The 15,776-nt window shown below is 38.9% G+C and overlaps 1 protein-coding gene across 2 annotated transcripts; it reads right to left on the bottom strand.

The window, feature by feature from the left end:
- Positions 1 to 3,367: 3,367 nt before the first annotated feature.
- Positions 3,368 to 15,615, bottom strand: LOC103705029 (cell death-related nuclease 4-like). Of its 2 annotated transcripts, XM_008788607.3 has the most exons (6): positions 15,476 to 15,549; positions 15,270 to 15,332; positions 14,893 to 15,060; positions 12,945 to 13,576; positions 7,501 to 7,676; positions 3,368 to 4,324 (listed from the first exon to the last, which is right to left on the bottom strand). In XM_008788607.3, the coding sequence occupies exons 4-6, from the start codon at positions 13,569 to 13,571 to the stop codon at positions 3,838 to 3,840; spliced, it is 1,290 nt and encodes a 429-aa protein (XP_008786829.2). In that variant the 5' UTR covers positions 13,572 to 13,576; positions 14,893 to 15,060; positions 15,270 to 15,332; positions 15,476 to 15,549; the 3' UTR covers positions 3,368 to 3,837. The 2 variants fall into 2 exon arrangements, with proteins under 2 accessions (XP_008786829.2, XP_008786828.2); XM_008788606.4 differs by lacking the exon at positions 14,893 to 15,060 and having other exon boundaries at positions 15,476 to 15,615.
- Positions 15,616 to 15,776: the final 161 nt, after the last annotated feature.

The following is a 15,776-nucleotide window of genomic DNA, read 5'->3' as shown; positions in this document are numbered from 1 at the left end:
GTTATTTGGGATCCCCATCATCGGCTTCGGGGAGATCGCCCATATATACCCGTCGCATTTTTTAGTGGCTCCATCAAGTGCCTTGATATCGTAGAACCCTATCATCCAGAAAGGGTTCTTAGACAGTTTGGTCGTATTCAGACCATCCCTCGAGCGCCACTAGCCCCTACGCGAGCCAACAGAGGTTCCACAGCAGGCTCGTACCGGATACATTACTCCTATATGGATCAGCTTTGGGAGCGGTGGGAGGACCACGTGCTGAGCCAGGCGAGCAGGAGCCACCCAGTTACCCGGCCATCAGACAGCGTATCGGGATACATGGAGTGGTATCTCCGTATCACGCACGTTGCAGTTCAGCCTCCTCATCTGCGCTCGAGTACTCATTCTGGAGCTAGGGGAGGTCATGATGATGCTGACATGCACCGGCGGCGTAATGCAGCTGCACTCGGTATCAGTACCGACATTGTACGGATGGGTCCCTCAGAGGCTACGTCACTAGGTGCCGGGCACCTATATGATGCTATTTCTCAGATGCATCAGGTACTTCTGGGTGATGAGCCTGGCCCGAGTACAGCACCCTCTCATTCGGATCCAGGACCCTCTCATTCGGACGTACAGCAGTACACGCGTCGACGATGGCGTCATAGGGATTGATGATGGAGCCTTTGTAATCTTTGTAAAGCCTTTGATATTAATGAAAAATATATATTTTTGGTACATTTACGTGTAATCTTTGTAAAGCCTGGCCCGTTCTATTTTACACAAATATAACAGTGCACATAACAATCAATCTAACAATGCGAAGACAGATATTTTTTGATTTATATTGATGATGGAGTTTCACAGTACATGACTCTAAGAGGCCAAAAAAATTTACAACTTTCAAAAATTGTACATATATAAACAATCAATCTAACTCTACTGTCTTGCCTCCACCTCCCCCTGAGGAGATGGAGTCCCGTGGGGGGTTTGACCCTGAATCTGATACGACTGATGTTCTGCCTCCACCTCCCCCTGAGGTACCTCCAAATGTTGTTCCAATCAAAGCTGACCCTGGACAAAGTTCCCCTCCAAAAAAGGCAGCAAAGCCTAAGAGGGTGCCAGTGGCAAGACCTGGCCTTGCACGGAGAATTAATGAATCAGAGGATCTGTTCGGCACAAAATTCAGCACGGCACGCGATTTGGCACCAGAAGCCTTCTGTTCGGCTGCACAGTGCCGAACAGAAGGCTTCTGTTCGGCTGCACAGAGCCGGACAGAACCCTTCTGTTCGGCACTGTGCAGCCGAACAGAAGGCTTCTGTTCGGCACCGTGCAGCCGAACAGAAGGCTTCTGTTCGGTTGAGGGTTGCCGAACAGAAGGCTTCTGTTCGGCACTGTTCAGCCGAACAGAAGCCTTTTGTTCGGCGATCCAGTGCCGAACGGAGCACGAACCGTGAAAAAAAAAAATTTCGAAACAAGGTGGAACACGTACCTTTGCGGCCGATTCTTCGTCCCAAATCACTAGTTGCTTGTCCATGCTTCGAATGGGGCTTAAATCTCCTTCAAAGATCGCCTAAACGATGTAAATGGATCGAGGGGTTTAAGGGGGGTTTGAGGGGGGTTTTTTTTTTCTTTTCAAAACGAAACGGAGGAGGAGGAAGGGGGGGTGTATGAGAAAATCTCAAGGGCAATATGGTAATTACACTAAAGGTTAGTTTGGGTATTTTTTTTTTTGTTTTTGGGGGGTGTCCTGAGCAATAGGGGGGGTGTATATAGAACTACCCTTGCCCGAGCTGGACGGAATCGGGTAGTTCTATATACACCCCCCCTATTGCTAAGGACACCCCCCAAAAACCAAAAAAAAAATACCCAAACTAACCTTTAGTGTAATTACCATATTGCCCTTGAAATTTTCTCATACACCCCCCCTTCCTCCTCCTCCGTTTCGTTTTGAAAAGAAAAAAAAAAAACATCCCTCAAACCCCCCTTAAACCCCTCGATCCATTTACATCGTTTAGGCGATCTTTGAAGGAGATTTAAGCCCCATTCGAAGCATGGACAAACAACTAGTGATTTGGGACGAAGAATCGGCCGCAAAGGTACGTGTTCCACCTTGTTTCGAAATTTTTTTTTTTTCACGGTTCGTGCTCCGTTCGGCACTGGATCGCCGAACAAAAGGCTTCTGTTCGGCTGAACAGTGCCGAACAGAAGCCTTCTGTTCGGCAACCCTCAACCGAACAGATCTGTTCGGCTGCACAGTGCCGAACAGAAGGCTTCTGTCCGGCACTGTTCAGCCGAACAGAAGCCTTTTGTTTGGCGATCCAGTACCGAACGGAGCACGAACCGTGAAAAAAAAAATTTCGGGAGAAGCCGGCGAGGTGGTTCCGGGAGAAGCCGGCGAGGTGGTCGGAGATCGGGAGAATGCCGGTGACGAGAGGGAGAAGGGGGAACGGGGGGGTTTTGGGCGTTGGCGAGGTGTTTTGGAGGGGAAGAGCGGGGTGGGGGGGGTTTGGGGGGTGTAGAGAGCAATTTAGGTGAGGGGGTGGGGAGGGTGGGGGGTAATTTAGGAATTTTTAATTTTTTAGGGGTGTCCTTAGCAAATGGGGGGGGTGTAGAGAGTATTTAATTTTTTTTTAATTTTTGGGGGGTGTCCTGAGCAATAGGGGGGGTGTATATAGAACCACCCGACGGAATCTTGCAAGGATGCAGCGAGTAAAATGACTAACGACCATGAAAAATATGAGAGATGAGTTCGATTTATTTAGTGTAAATACTAAATGATCTGCCAATGCATTGGAGTGCACACATCAAAGAAACAAAATAGAGCATAAGATTTAACATCCTTCGATCATTGCATTGGTCAGACATAATTTTTGGTCATTTTCCATGCTGAATTCCATAACCAAATTCCAACTCCCAACCAAAACATCTTACCAATCATTGAGGGAATCAAATTCAGAAATGCAACAAGGCATCACCTGCAATTCAAGAGGGAAAAGAAAGCAGGTAAGCATGTCTATAGTCACCCATAAAATGCCTCCCTACTTACGTATTTTGCCTGCTATTTTTCACCATGCTTCCGCCGTAGCATACAGCCACTTTATACCATGTCAAATTATCATCCAACATCTTGAAATTATATTTCCAAAAAGTTACTCCTCTTTACATCATTTTGCAAGATTTTTCCTATGAAAATCAGAATAAAAAGGAAGACATGCGCTGAAACAACATATTCAATGTACATATTCATCACTTGTGTCTAAGTTTACCACCTGTCTTTGAATACCTGATTGATAATCAGTACCAACAACATCCGAAAGCCTTGAGCATAAGATATCAACAGCAAATATAGTAAATTAGATACACAGCTTCATGCACATAGTCTCCCTTTCCTTAGAAATATACATCTTAATCATTAGCTGAGTTGGTATGCAACTTCTGTTACATATACTTCAATTATCCTCTTCTCATATCAGAACTTAATAGAAGCAATAGTCATCGCCCCAAGCAAGAAGTTCAGCAGATTTCCATAAGAGAAAAAAAGAACAAGGTCCAACCCTAATAGCTCATTAGACAAACAAACATGTCTTATGCATGCAAAGCACCCTAAGCAGCAAATTCATCCCCCTTCTCTTCTGTCAATAAGAAGTCAGTTTGAGAGGTCAGACAACTACCTAAGGGTTCTAGTAACAGAAACAAAGACAAACAGTAACAACATATATATATATGGAAGCAACAGCCCAGTAAGCTGCAGAGTCTTATTGCTTTCCCAACTATTTTTTAAGGTTAAACTGCGCCCCTTGTATAGAACTGATTTTCCTGAGAATATATTCCAGTACCACAAATCTTCTCCTTGATTTAAGGCGAGGCCCACCTGAAGTAATTACAGAAGGCACGTCTTGTAGTCGTCCATCTCCCACACCCAAAGAAGCACCTGCCCTGCATTGGCCCTGGCTTGCGAACCACAGACTTGCTGCACCTGACCCCACAAAAACAGTAGCTGCACCTCTCTCCGGTGGTGGGGTCCATGAAAGGATGGAACTGGAAGGCAGGGACCAGCAGCTCTTTCAGCCTCTGAGTTTGCTGGCCAGAGTCCACTGGGTGGTCAGGTGGTGACGGCCATGTCAGCGGGCGATCCCCAGGCTGCCATACTAGTGAGTTGGTTATGGAGAACTTGAAGCCCTGGCGCATGAGGAGGGTAAGGAGGCGAGCAGTGTTGCGGGCATCGTCAAGGCCACAGTGAGCACGACCCTCCCATGCAAGGCCAGCCAGCTGAACTGCCTCCTTTAGATTGCAACGCGCACCACCAAACACCTCTTGGAATGGAACCTTCAAGTTAATCCACCTGCATACAAGTTCAGGAACAAGGAAATCATTTTGATGTCAAATGCAAAATAGCCTGAAAATAAGACATTATATAGACGATGAGAATAAATCCAGATTGGAAAATATTGCTACCTATAATAGTTTGATAGTTGGCGGGTAGTCTGAAGTCATTTAGAAGTGACAACATACTTAGTTGTCACATGATTGTAACCCAAGATAAAATATTCCCTGAAATATCTGAGATTATCAGGTTCTTATGGCTAAGATGATAGAAACACAAACATTTGTTCTGAGGTTTAAAACACTTAAGTGGAATATTGGATCAAGAGAAAATGCTGCACAAAAACTCTACATATTCTAACTTATAGATGTCCTTGGTTATTTTGCAGCAATGCAATGGATCCACTCGATGTACTAAATGGAAGCAGAGTACATTTATATGGTCCATAACTCTGGCACCAAACCTCATACTCAAGTTGGTTATAGTCTGGGAGCTCGCTAATGCCTACTAGATATTGAGAGTGCATGCTATATGATCCTTTCTGAAGATATCTATAGGATATCTTCTGGTGTCGGTGGGATTCACTTCTTTGAGAGGCATGAAAGAGAGATCTTGAGGGTTAAGGGAGCTTGCCAATCCCGCAAGTCTAGACTACTCTCTGCGAAAACAAGTTGTTTTAAATTACAAATATTTCAGAAGAAGTCGTACCAATGAAAACGAGGGTGATGCTCTTGATCATGATAAGAAATCAGCAAGATTGTCAATAGATGAGATTGGGAAGGCATGGTCATACCAAGGAGTATTGGGAGAGGGGGAGCTCCTAGAACAGGCGTCAGGATTAAGAACTCTAGAGATACTGACAATGAGCTTAAGTGACACGGGTGCTTAAGGAGCCTTTTTTTTATGGCAATTTATTTTTGGTTTATGCCTAAGCAAAGGCTATTTATGGAATGTCTATTATGGTATTTTTCTTTCTTACGGAACGCCTAATTATGGTATTTTTCTTTCTCCCCAAGTTTAGGATTATTTATTGTAATTGCTTGAAGAGCATTCCAAATATGCCTATATAAAGGCATGCCCTAAGTTATGTTTTCAGAAATTAATTTCAAGTTTGAGAGAATTAAGGATTAAGCCTTTGGCTTGACGAGTTTCTTCTTTTGGGTGTTCTATCTCTGGGCTTTTCTTTGGGTGGTGAGCGTGTTTTTGCTCTGTATCTCAGAAAGATTGCCTGTGAGTGGTGATCACTAGAACTCTGTATCCCTAGGGTGGATTTCTTTGGGTGGTGAGTTTTTGTCTATCCACTGTTCTTGTTCTTGAAGATTTTGTGTTTGCCATTATTCTTAAATTCCTGGGTGGTGTTGGTTTGCTCGTTGTTTTGTCTTCCCCCTTTTATTTTTCCTGGCATCATTAAGTATCAACCAAAGATGATAATTTATGGAGGCAAAATCAAACAAGACACCAAAATATCAAAAGAAATCTCAAGTATAAAACAAGCAATTAAGAAGAAAAATTAAGAACTGACATAGCATAGGGATTGGGAATAAACAGACAAACTGGAATTGTAAAGTAGTCATGCTATTACAATCCATGTTGACATGACAACAAGTATGAAGACAACATCTTCTAAAAGTAATCCAGTGCTGCTAGAAGGAAGAAGATTATGTCAAGTACATGTAACATCTAACAGTGGCCATAAACATGAAGAAGAGTCGCTAGTCACATGCACATGTGTTTATATGTATACATAAATACATACATATATATTACATATACATGCACACATGTTTATTTTTTCTGATGCTTATTGAGAAAAACTAAATAAATTCAGCGGAATATCCATGAGTCCGCAACTTGTTTAATTTATTCACTAGGTTTATATAAAGAAACCTAAGATGTTTAAGATACTTACAGTGTTAATATAACTATGATAACTTCATCCTGAAAATATAATGACACCATGCTTGAAGTGTCAAACACTAAAAACTAAGAGTACCCTGGCACTCCAAAAATAGTGCAGAGTGTCAAATACTTTTGCTGATGTCAGCATGATATTTCAAAGTGGAATGCCCCGATGTTTTGCATCCTGTAGTGCCATGTCCAAGTATCTGAAAATGTTGACGCTTCCAGGCAGCTTAAAAATGAAATATTCAGGTATCAGAGCTAGAAAGACCCACATGAACATCCACGAAGCATTTGGAAATGACCAAAGATAGCATAAGAGGGATCCAATGAAGTCAACAAGATCTAAAAGAAAATAGGCAAATCAAGAAGAGACAGATTAGTTGGAACAAGTTTGGGCTGGTTTCATGGTTATTATTAGGGCTATGGATGTCTCAAATGGCAAGACAGCTTTAAGGCACTTATGAGAAAGATGGGGGAATATATGCAAGTACAAAAGGTTTGTGGACTTGAAAAGCGACATGAAACGAATAACTGGAAAAGGTGTTTTAAGACATTCTTTGCCATAACCAAGGGAATCAAGCAAAATCAACGAGCTCAACCTGCTTTCACTGATTGAAAATTCCAAATATAAGTTTATAATGCTTGGAAAAATTTCAACAGATGCATTAGGCCATGGTCGGGCTCCAGCAACTTGTTAAGGCCAGAAGCAACCAAGTCAATGGATTTTGCAAGCAAGTAATTGTATTTTGGAAAAACAAGGTAAAGGATGAGAAGGCAACCTTGTTCAACAGTAAAGGGATGAGTTATTCTTTTGCTATAAGTTCTTAAAGAGTTAAAGCTATAACAAAGATCTTATAAAGCGCACTTCTAGCTATGATGAAAACAAGGGTCGGAGAGTGGCATTTATAGGAATCCACTAGAATGAGGAATAACAACATACATGGTTACAATAGGTCATAGCCACTTACATGTATGCATATGCCAAAAACAGCTGTTTAGAGTCCATGGCTCTGACAAATATAACCAAAAAAATATGACCAAATAATAACAAATGAAAGAAACAACACCTTCCTATTGTGCCCAAATTAGAAGATAGAGGGGAAGTCACAAAGAATAAACAGAAAACAAAATTTGAAGCATATAAAGGCTACCAGGGAGAGGCATACCCCAAAAAAAAGAAAAAGAAAAGAAGGAAAAAAAATTTCAATAGATTTGACAAGGATATGATTCTTGTATATATGAAAAGACAAGATTAATTTCTCTGAAAATGAAAGCCCTGTCAAATCAATTACCTATTAAAGTAGGGAGGCTTCCTGAGCCTTTTGAATCTGCACTCTGATTCCAACATGACACGACAGTCCCAGTTAGACCATGTCACCACAGCAAAGTTTTTCTGCTTAATCCCTTTGTCCTCCAACCACTTATCATGCATAAGTAAAGCTTCACATAGAGGAACTCCACTGTCCACCTGAAATGCACATAATGTCAAAGGTCAATACCTTCCTTTTACTAGCACATCAAAAAAAAATGTTGCTGCTATATATTAGCATAAATTTATTGCTATGGCATAGCTGCAGCTTAATCTCTCTTGCAAAACAAAATATAAGCCAGCACCATAAAGCTCTGTAGTTAGTACGCTTCCCACTTAATCATGGATATTGCAATAACTAAAGTGTATGATTAGGTCATCCTCAACAAACTTCTAAACGAATTTCTAAATAACATTAACAATAAATGTATTGCATGTATTCATGGGGTTTTCATGGATCCTTCATATTTGTTCATAAGATAAAAAGGATAAAACCTTTATAACAGAAAGCTCAACAGAATTATATTAAACATATCATATGGTTGCATACTTGAGATCTCACCTATACTCTGAGCAATAAATCACTAAAAATAAGCATTTAAAATGAAACAGAATCACTGAAATGCATTCATGATATGTCAAAGCAGTAATCCATAATTGAGCATGCATTCTGACTTTATGTCATTCCATAAAAAAAAAAGATATAACAGTTTGGTAAAAAAGAAACTGATTAGCTGCATAAAAATTTGGACTGAAAGAACCAAAAGTGGGAAATAAATTTGCACTGCTGCAGGTACAAATTTAAGGACCCTGCACAGCAAAAGTATTTTTCCAAGATATATTTGGTCACTTACAGAGAAAAAAAACCCCACCTAACCTATGCTGCAAGTATACACATAGCTCTGTTGCCTACTTACAGGAAATCCTGATGTGACATATGTCATACTAGGAAGGGCAAGTGTCCAAGTGTATCATCAAAAAATGGTTCCGCACACCAAAAAAAAAAAACTTACTGCATGATGACCTATTCTTTACTTCCAATTGGCTTAGTTAATTAGAAAGTATTAAAAGAAACTTTACTATGACATGTAATTGCACACAATATTTTACATCAGGTAGTGATATGTCAGATCAAATAGTAAAGAAGTGATTTTAAGAGAGAAATAGTTAAAAGCGAAGATAATTTTCATAAAAGTATTATTTTTCCTCTGCTGAAAGGGAAATAACATATGAGATGTTGACTGTTGTGGCCATGAAACCCAAAAAATACGGAGTATCTTGGCACTCCATTGCAATAATTATGTGACCTCAAAACTAATTTATCCATTGGAAAACTAATCTATCCTTTGGAAAAGGGACAGAATGGAGTTGCCGCAACTTCCCTTTGGTTACGGAATCTGAACGTTGAAGAACTTCTATATAAGATGGACTCTGAGATCAAGTACGACATAACCACAAGATAGTCCATCCATATCCACATTTAGGCTTGGCTAAGCGTACTAGAGTGATCCCCAGTCTCACACGCCGGTGGCAATTCTATTCCTCCTTTCTTTTCCTCTATTTTTTATTCATCTCAAAGGTAAACCTCCAAAGAGTATGACCACTAAAATATCCGAATGGCAGGAAATGCATTTAGTGGGAGCTGAAACAAACAAAATGAATGAGAAATAACATAATATGAGAGAATAAAAGTAACTTTTGTCAATGATAAAGTTCATTAAAGGAGAAAAGAGTAATCTCGAAGCAACACCACAAATGAAGTGCTGAATGTGAAAGAGACCAGCAATTAAGAAGGTCATCAAACAGCAAAGGAACAAAGAGGTTTAAGGGAATAAAATTGAAAAAGAGATTGTAAGGAGGTTGGCGATTATGCAATATTCCAATGGAAGAATAGCGATAAGTTCAGAATCTCGAAACAATTTTGCTAAATGTAAATTACAGAAATTAAGAAAGGATGAATGGAATTGCTAAAAGTATGAAAAAGATTTGGATAACACAAAGTTAGAAAAAAAATCAAATAGAAAATGGAAATTTTTTAATATATTTGCATATTTATTTAGGCAAACAACAAGCATAGGAGAGCAATAACTATAAACAAAAGCAAAAAAACGTCAACAATAAAACTAAATATTGTTAGTATTCTGTAGTTCATGAATATTTGTTGAATAAATGAAAAACAATTGATGATGCATTATAAGATTCAAACTTAATTGAATAATGGAAAATTAATTCGATCACAGGAGAAAAATGGAGTGTAGCAGTGATTGATTTGATCACTTATTGCACACTAAGGGAGGATGCAAAGGATGGAAAAACCAGTCTGAAAGGCTTTCAGGCATCTATCCAGGCAACAACGGGCTGAAATGAAGTGATCATCAATCTAAGAATCCATCGAAACGGCGTTCATGAGGAGCAAGTTGAAGTCTGAAATCTGTTTAAACAATTCAGATTTAGTTTAGGGTTTTTTGCATGTATACCCTCCAAAATATACTAAATTGTATGAATATCCTCGTAAAATTGCTATTTGCATGTATACCCTCATAAAATACTTATTTTGCATATATACCCTTTTTTTTTCTTTTCTATATATGTACCCATACCATCTAACGCCGTTAAAAATAAACAATTTAAATTTGAAATGGCTAAAATACCCTTACAGGTAAACACGCAAAAAAAAAACTTTATAAGGATACACATGTAAATGGCAACTTTGCAAGAGTATTCATACAATTACGCATATTTAGGAAGGCATGCACTTAAAAAAAAATAATAAAAAATGATCAAAATCTTGTAAAGATAATTTAGTTGTTCTTAATAAAAAAAGGTGACAAAAAAAAGATTAATATTATCATGTCACATGATCTTATGTTAATATCAACTCTTATAGAATAAATCATATTGCTTTTACGAAATTCTTCCTTCAAAAACAAACAACTCAACATTTACAAATCACTAAAAAATATTTTACTAATTTAAGTATCTATAATTAATTTAAATTCGATCTACTTTAATATTTTAATCTAAGTATCTATATACTAATCTTTAATATGCTTTAATTAATTTAAATTTGATATTTTACTAATCTAGATGTCATAGATTCGACAATGATAATCATATCTAAATCAAATAGAGAATAGCATTACCAAAATAATCACCTAATATTCTAGCTTGACTGAGTCAAGATCTTAAAAAGAAAATTGACAATGTGGCTCAATCTTTTTTTGACTTGTTGATCCAACTGAATCATAAAAGACTTGGCAAGTTTCAGCCGAGTTTTAATCTCTTTTTAATGAATTTTTTGAATGTATACCTTGCTTAAAAAAAAATCAAAGTCTCATGGGAAAAGATACAAATATCCTTCACCAATCTCTACCAAAGAAATTAAACTAGTTGCAAGGGTTTCTTCATCACATCAAAAGTCTCTCATCCACGGGTTCTCATCACTATCCAACACTCTCCAAAAGGTCAAGCTTTTACCTTGTTTCAGTTGAATCATCATCTTCCAAACCTCTTACATAGGTACTGATCACTAACCAACACTCCCTAAAGGTCAAGCTTTTACTTTGTCAGATCGTCATCTTTCAAACCTTTTCCTTTGAAAATGGTCCATCCATAATCACAACATCAAGCCAAGAAGGCCTCATGGATGTATTGAGCAGATTTTTTTCACAAGCTGCTATCAACATCAAACCATCATGAAATTGGTGCAAATTGATGGCCAGGGCAGCTTTAGTCGAGAGAGCTGACTCCATGAACCACAAAAGTTTTGGTATGACCTCATCATCTACAGAAGTTCGAGTTACTCTTTCAGTGCAGTATCATCTCCCCTATTATCTGAAATTAAGCTTCTCAACTCTATTTCTGATTTGAGAGAGAATCATCTTTCTGCTTCAAGGCTTACCTTCTTTAGTCAACTTCTAGGCTTTCACATCTTCACCCTCGACTTACACCATCTGATCAAGAGTGATTCTTCATTTTGATGAAGTGCAACTATCATTTTGTACCAATAACCTATCATGCAATCATTGCTAAAAAATGGTATTCTTTTGTTGCAACATCAAATTGTCTTGGTGTTGTCCTTTGTCTCACCTCTCGGTCAAATCTCTCAATTTCTGTGCCTGCTTCTTTAACCATCGAGCTCTGGTAACATACTTATGTTGGACTTGTCTCACTCACCAAACAATTATGTCCGGGCCGAAGTACCACAAGATGTGCTATTGTCATACATGCACCAGTTATTCAAACATCTTGCATTAAGAATACTTGTGAATGCCTTGATATCCTTATAGCTTGTGAACGCCTTAATATCCTTACAGCTTCAAGACCAACTATCTAACCTTTGATTCCATCTCTTACTCCTTTGCCCTTTTCAGCCCCAGCTCAACATCTAAAGTTTCTTGCCAGAAGCCTCAACTACCTTGCCCTGTCTTGCACATACTGATGCCTTGCCTTGTTATTAATACTTGCAATTCTGGAATCCATTGCTATGATTACTTAATCGCCATCAACTTCACTAGACAAAAAATGTAGCTAATAGTCAATTTCACCAGCTGGTTCACCTCAACAACGATGTAATTCATCAACATGCAGTTCTGAACTGCTCAATCATTAGCAATACCATATAATGCTTATGTTAGATTTTGGCCCAAAATCTAACTTCTGTAATTAACTACATGCTCCTTCAATCTGTCCTCAGTAGCATGTAAGCTTGCTCACGAACCTAACCACCAATCTCTTCGCACACTGCCTCTTAATAACAAAAACTTCGCTTTTTGTGCCCACAATCCATTATCTGTGCATGCCTGAGCCTCATGCCATCTTTTGGAGTCAACAATTTGCGACAAATTTGTCATCAACCATTATTTATCAATAGCATCATGTCATCTTTTTGAATCAACACTATGGCCACCTCACAACAAGACATGCCCAATCTTGCTAGTGGTACTCTCTTTCTTCTGGTGTCTCTCTACAATTTGTTTAAGGGTACAATGTAGGTTCTAGAGCATTCCAACCAAATAATGAACTAAATTTCTGTATCAGACTATGAAGTTCACAAATATGCACCAAGTACCAACAAGATAGGATCAAAATGGTATTCTTTTGAATCAGCAAAATCATTAAAACATCAAATCAGAGAGGAACCAACAGCCACATCTTTCAGAAAGAGTGATATTAATAGAAAAAGTAAACCTTTTTAGCAGAAAATTCTGCTGCAAATTATGCAAGTACAATAAGCATAAAAAACATAAGAAATTTGTTGTAGATAAGAAAATAAGAGGATAGCAAAGAGGGAAGGCAATAAAAAAGAGCACTGCAGTTCACAAGTTATACTTGCATCAATAACTAAATAGTAAATTGGAATGTAAGCAAAGCTGTATGTTCACATAATAAATCAAAACAACTGAACAAGAATGAGTTCATGTCTACCTGAATTTGCTGAATTCCAGTGAGCTCCTTGCAGAAATCGCTTAGACGTTGATGATATGAAGGTCGCACATATGTTTGGAAAGAAGCTTCCAGTTGCCCAGTCACACTATTAACTAAAACAGATGGGAATTCAATGATCTCTTGTGGATGTGGATTCTTTTCTTTGTCACAAGTTGCCTCAAAATCGATAACCACAAAATACTGAAATTCTTGAAACTGAAATTCATGTGGGTAACCTTGAGCAAACATCCTGAATGGCAGATAGTGAAACCTATTTTCAACAGGAAAAGCATATTCCCTGTTCATTGGGTAGAAATGGGTCTCTACTGTATTTACTGGGCTCTGCCAAAACTTCTGAACGTCAGGATGCAAGTTTGGCCATGTGTACAAATCCTGTTGGTAGAAGGGTCTACTGTATGCTTGATTTGGTGGTGCAGATGACTCACTCTTTGATGGATTGCCTGATTCCACAGTACCACCAGGATTGATGTTCATTTCCTTCTTGGGCTCAGGAAACCTTTTAAAGGAATTACCACTTTCATGCAAGTGATAGTAAAACGCCTTGGTCCTGAGGCATCCTGAGGATGCCTCGAGGCTTCCTGAGGCTGCCTCAAGGCTTCCTTGCATTGTTTCTGCAATCAAACAGATTACATAAGCAAAAGGAAATGAAGATTGTATGCAAAAGAAATGGAGGCTTTCAATTGAAAATGTAAACTCTTCCCAAGAGGTTATATGAGTCGCATATTTTACAAACTGCTCTAAAGAGCAACCAACAAAAGATAAAAGAAAAGCAGCAATTATGTCAAATCCAAATGAAATTTGAAGCTAGATTTCCAATGAAAGAAGCTTAGGATGTTCAGGACCTTAACGTGGAGCATAAGGCGCCCATGCTTCCTAGCATCGCTTGACAATATAGCTAAGAAAGATTAGTATCTCTGTTTTTTCTGGGTGCACATGTCATACTTGCTGTCACAGTTTTGCTTGTTCACATCTCAAATTTATCTGTCATATAAAGCTTAGAAACAGGAATTGTCTACCTAGGCTAATGCGTGCACTTCGGAATCTTCCTAGTATTCTCGAATCCAAATGCACTAAGTGCTCCTTAACATCAAGTGTTTCTAAAATATCAACTTCCTTGCACCTGCACCTGCTCATGCAACTGTTCCCGGTTCTGCCAAATAAGGTATAAAGATGGCCAAATGTGTAGTGATTCTAGAGATTTGATTATAAAATTCCTGCATATCTATGTACATAGGCATGTACAACATTTGTAGCCAAATCTAGATCTTGAAACTTTGATGTCTACGACTGCCACATCTATGTTGCCATTAGACACCATGTATATATAAAGTTCTGTTTTATCCATCAACCCTTTTGATTTTTGAAGCAAACCTGACACCTCAAATTTTTTATTTGAAAAATCCCATTTGAAATAACATAGGGCTTCATTGAGTGTAATTTTAGACAAATAAACACCATCCTTATTTTGCACAAAGAACAAAATTTTATGTGTTCTTGTTGGTTAAGATGGTCTCTTTCTTTCATCATGTAATCTGATCTAGATATTAGGGCAGGTAAAGGGAAAAGAAAACTGATTCCTGACCAGTTTTTGAAAGAGATATAGCAAACATATGTGGAAAGAGTCCAGAGAAAGAGGAAAGGAGCAATCAACAATAACACATACAAGAATAACACTTAGTTCTTGGAGTTCTGAACAACTTCCTTTCCTTTGTTTTGATAATTTTCAAAATACTAAAATCTTCCCTCTAACATTGGAATAACAAAAATTCCAGTTCATAAGCCGGCTAACATCTACTACAGCTGCAGATCCTCAATCCCTAGAACCTACTATGGATGCCATGCCCAATTTTTCATACCTTCGTTCCAGCAACATAGTCAATATACTATTATACATGAAGAGAATTCAACGAGATTCTCAGAGGGATACCTTAGAAGAAAAATCCGGCCATCCCTCGCTGGCTCGCTCGAATGAACCACCCACATAGAAATGAAAAGGAAAACAAAATAAAGATCAAAACTTTTCCTTCTTACTCATCTCCAAATTTCCCAAGAACCAGTTTTTCATCAGAGAAAGCGGTGATCGCGTGCGGAACCCCTTAAGATCAAAACACCATCGACACCAAATATCAAATAAATAAATAAATTAAATTTCTCAATTTCCATTCAGGGAAAAAATACCAGAAAATAAACATACAATATCTCGAGATCAGCATTACGGGCATCCCACAGTCCCACCCAAAAACAATATTTCCAAGCAAAAATAAAGAATATTCAAAGACCTAGTGCATCGAGGGGGAACGATACCTTTGTTCTCCCGATTAATCATGGCCTTGGGGCATAAAAATCAGATCGCATTGTGCGCCCCACCTAAGTCCACATCGATCCAAGAAAAAAGAAACAATTGGCATCAACAGGAACAAGAAATCTAAACAAGAACGAAATCGAAAAAACACAAAGCAAAAGACAATAAAAAAAGAAGAAGAGATTTTTCTTTTCCTCTTCGTTCTTACATGTGCTTGACGAAACAGAAGACGGAAAAGAACCGGGGGCCGGGGGGAACACAGAGTCGGGCGAATTCAACCGGCTCTTTCCTTGGGTATAAGGCGAGTCCCTAGTCCCCGTAGCCGAGGGCAAAAGGAGGCCCGGATGGCTGTTCCGAGAGAACAGCAAACACGGTTTCATTTGGAGCACGGAGCACACGTTTTCGAGTGGGGCCCACAGGTGTGTGGGTGGCAGTTTTTGTTAGGGTGTACTGAGTGTGTGCTGTTAGGAGGTCGGTAGAGGGGGTGCGGGGACCGCCACGGTGATCGT

The sequence above is a fragment of the Phoenix dactylifera genome, chromosome 12 (genome assembly GCF_009389715.1).
Source record: "Phoenix dactylifera cultivar Barhee BC4 chromosome 12, palm_55x_up_171113_PBpolish2nd_filt_p, whole genome shotgun sequence".
NCBI lineage: Eukaryota > Viridiplantae > Streptophyta > Magnoliopsida > Arecales > Arecaceae > Phoenix > Phoenix dactylifera.
Note: the sequence above shows the minus strand (reverse complement) of the source record. Positions and strands in the feature narration are given on the sequence as shown.

What these genes read in the sequence shown, in the direction of transcription:
- LOC103705029 (XM_008788606.4), bottom strand. Translation starts at nt 15,291, where the DNA reads ATGATTAATCGGGAGAACAAAG. An exon ending in GATTAATCGGGAGAACAAAG is followed by an intron (nt 13,577 to 15,269) that starts GTATCGTTCCCC and finishes GTTTGATTGCAG; the next exon opens with AAACAATGCAAGGAAGCCTT. An exon ending in AAGCCTCCCTACTTTAATAG is followed by an intron (nt 4,325 to 7,500) that starts GTAATTGATTTG and finishes ACTTGTATGCAG; the next exon opens with GTGGATTAACTTGAAGGTTC.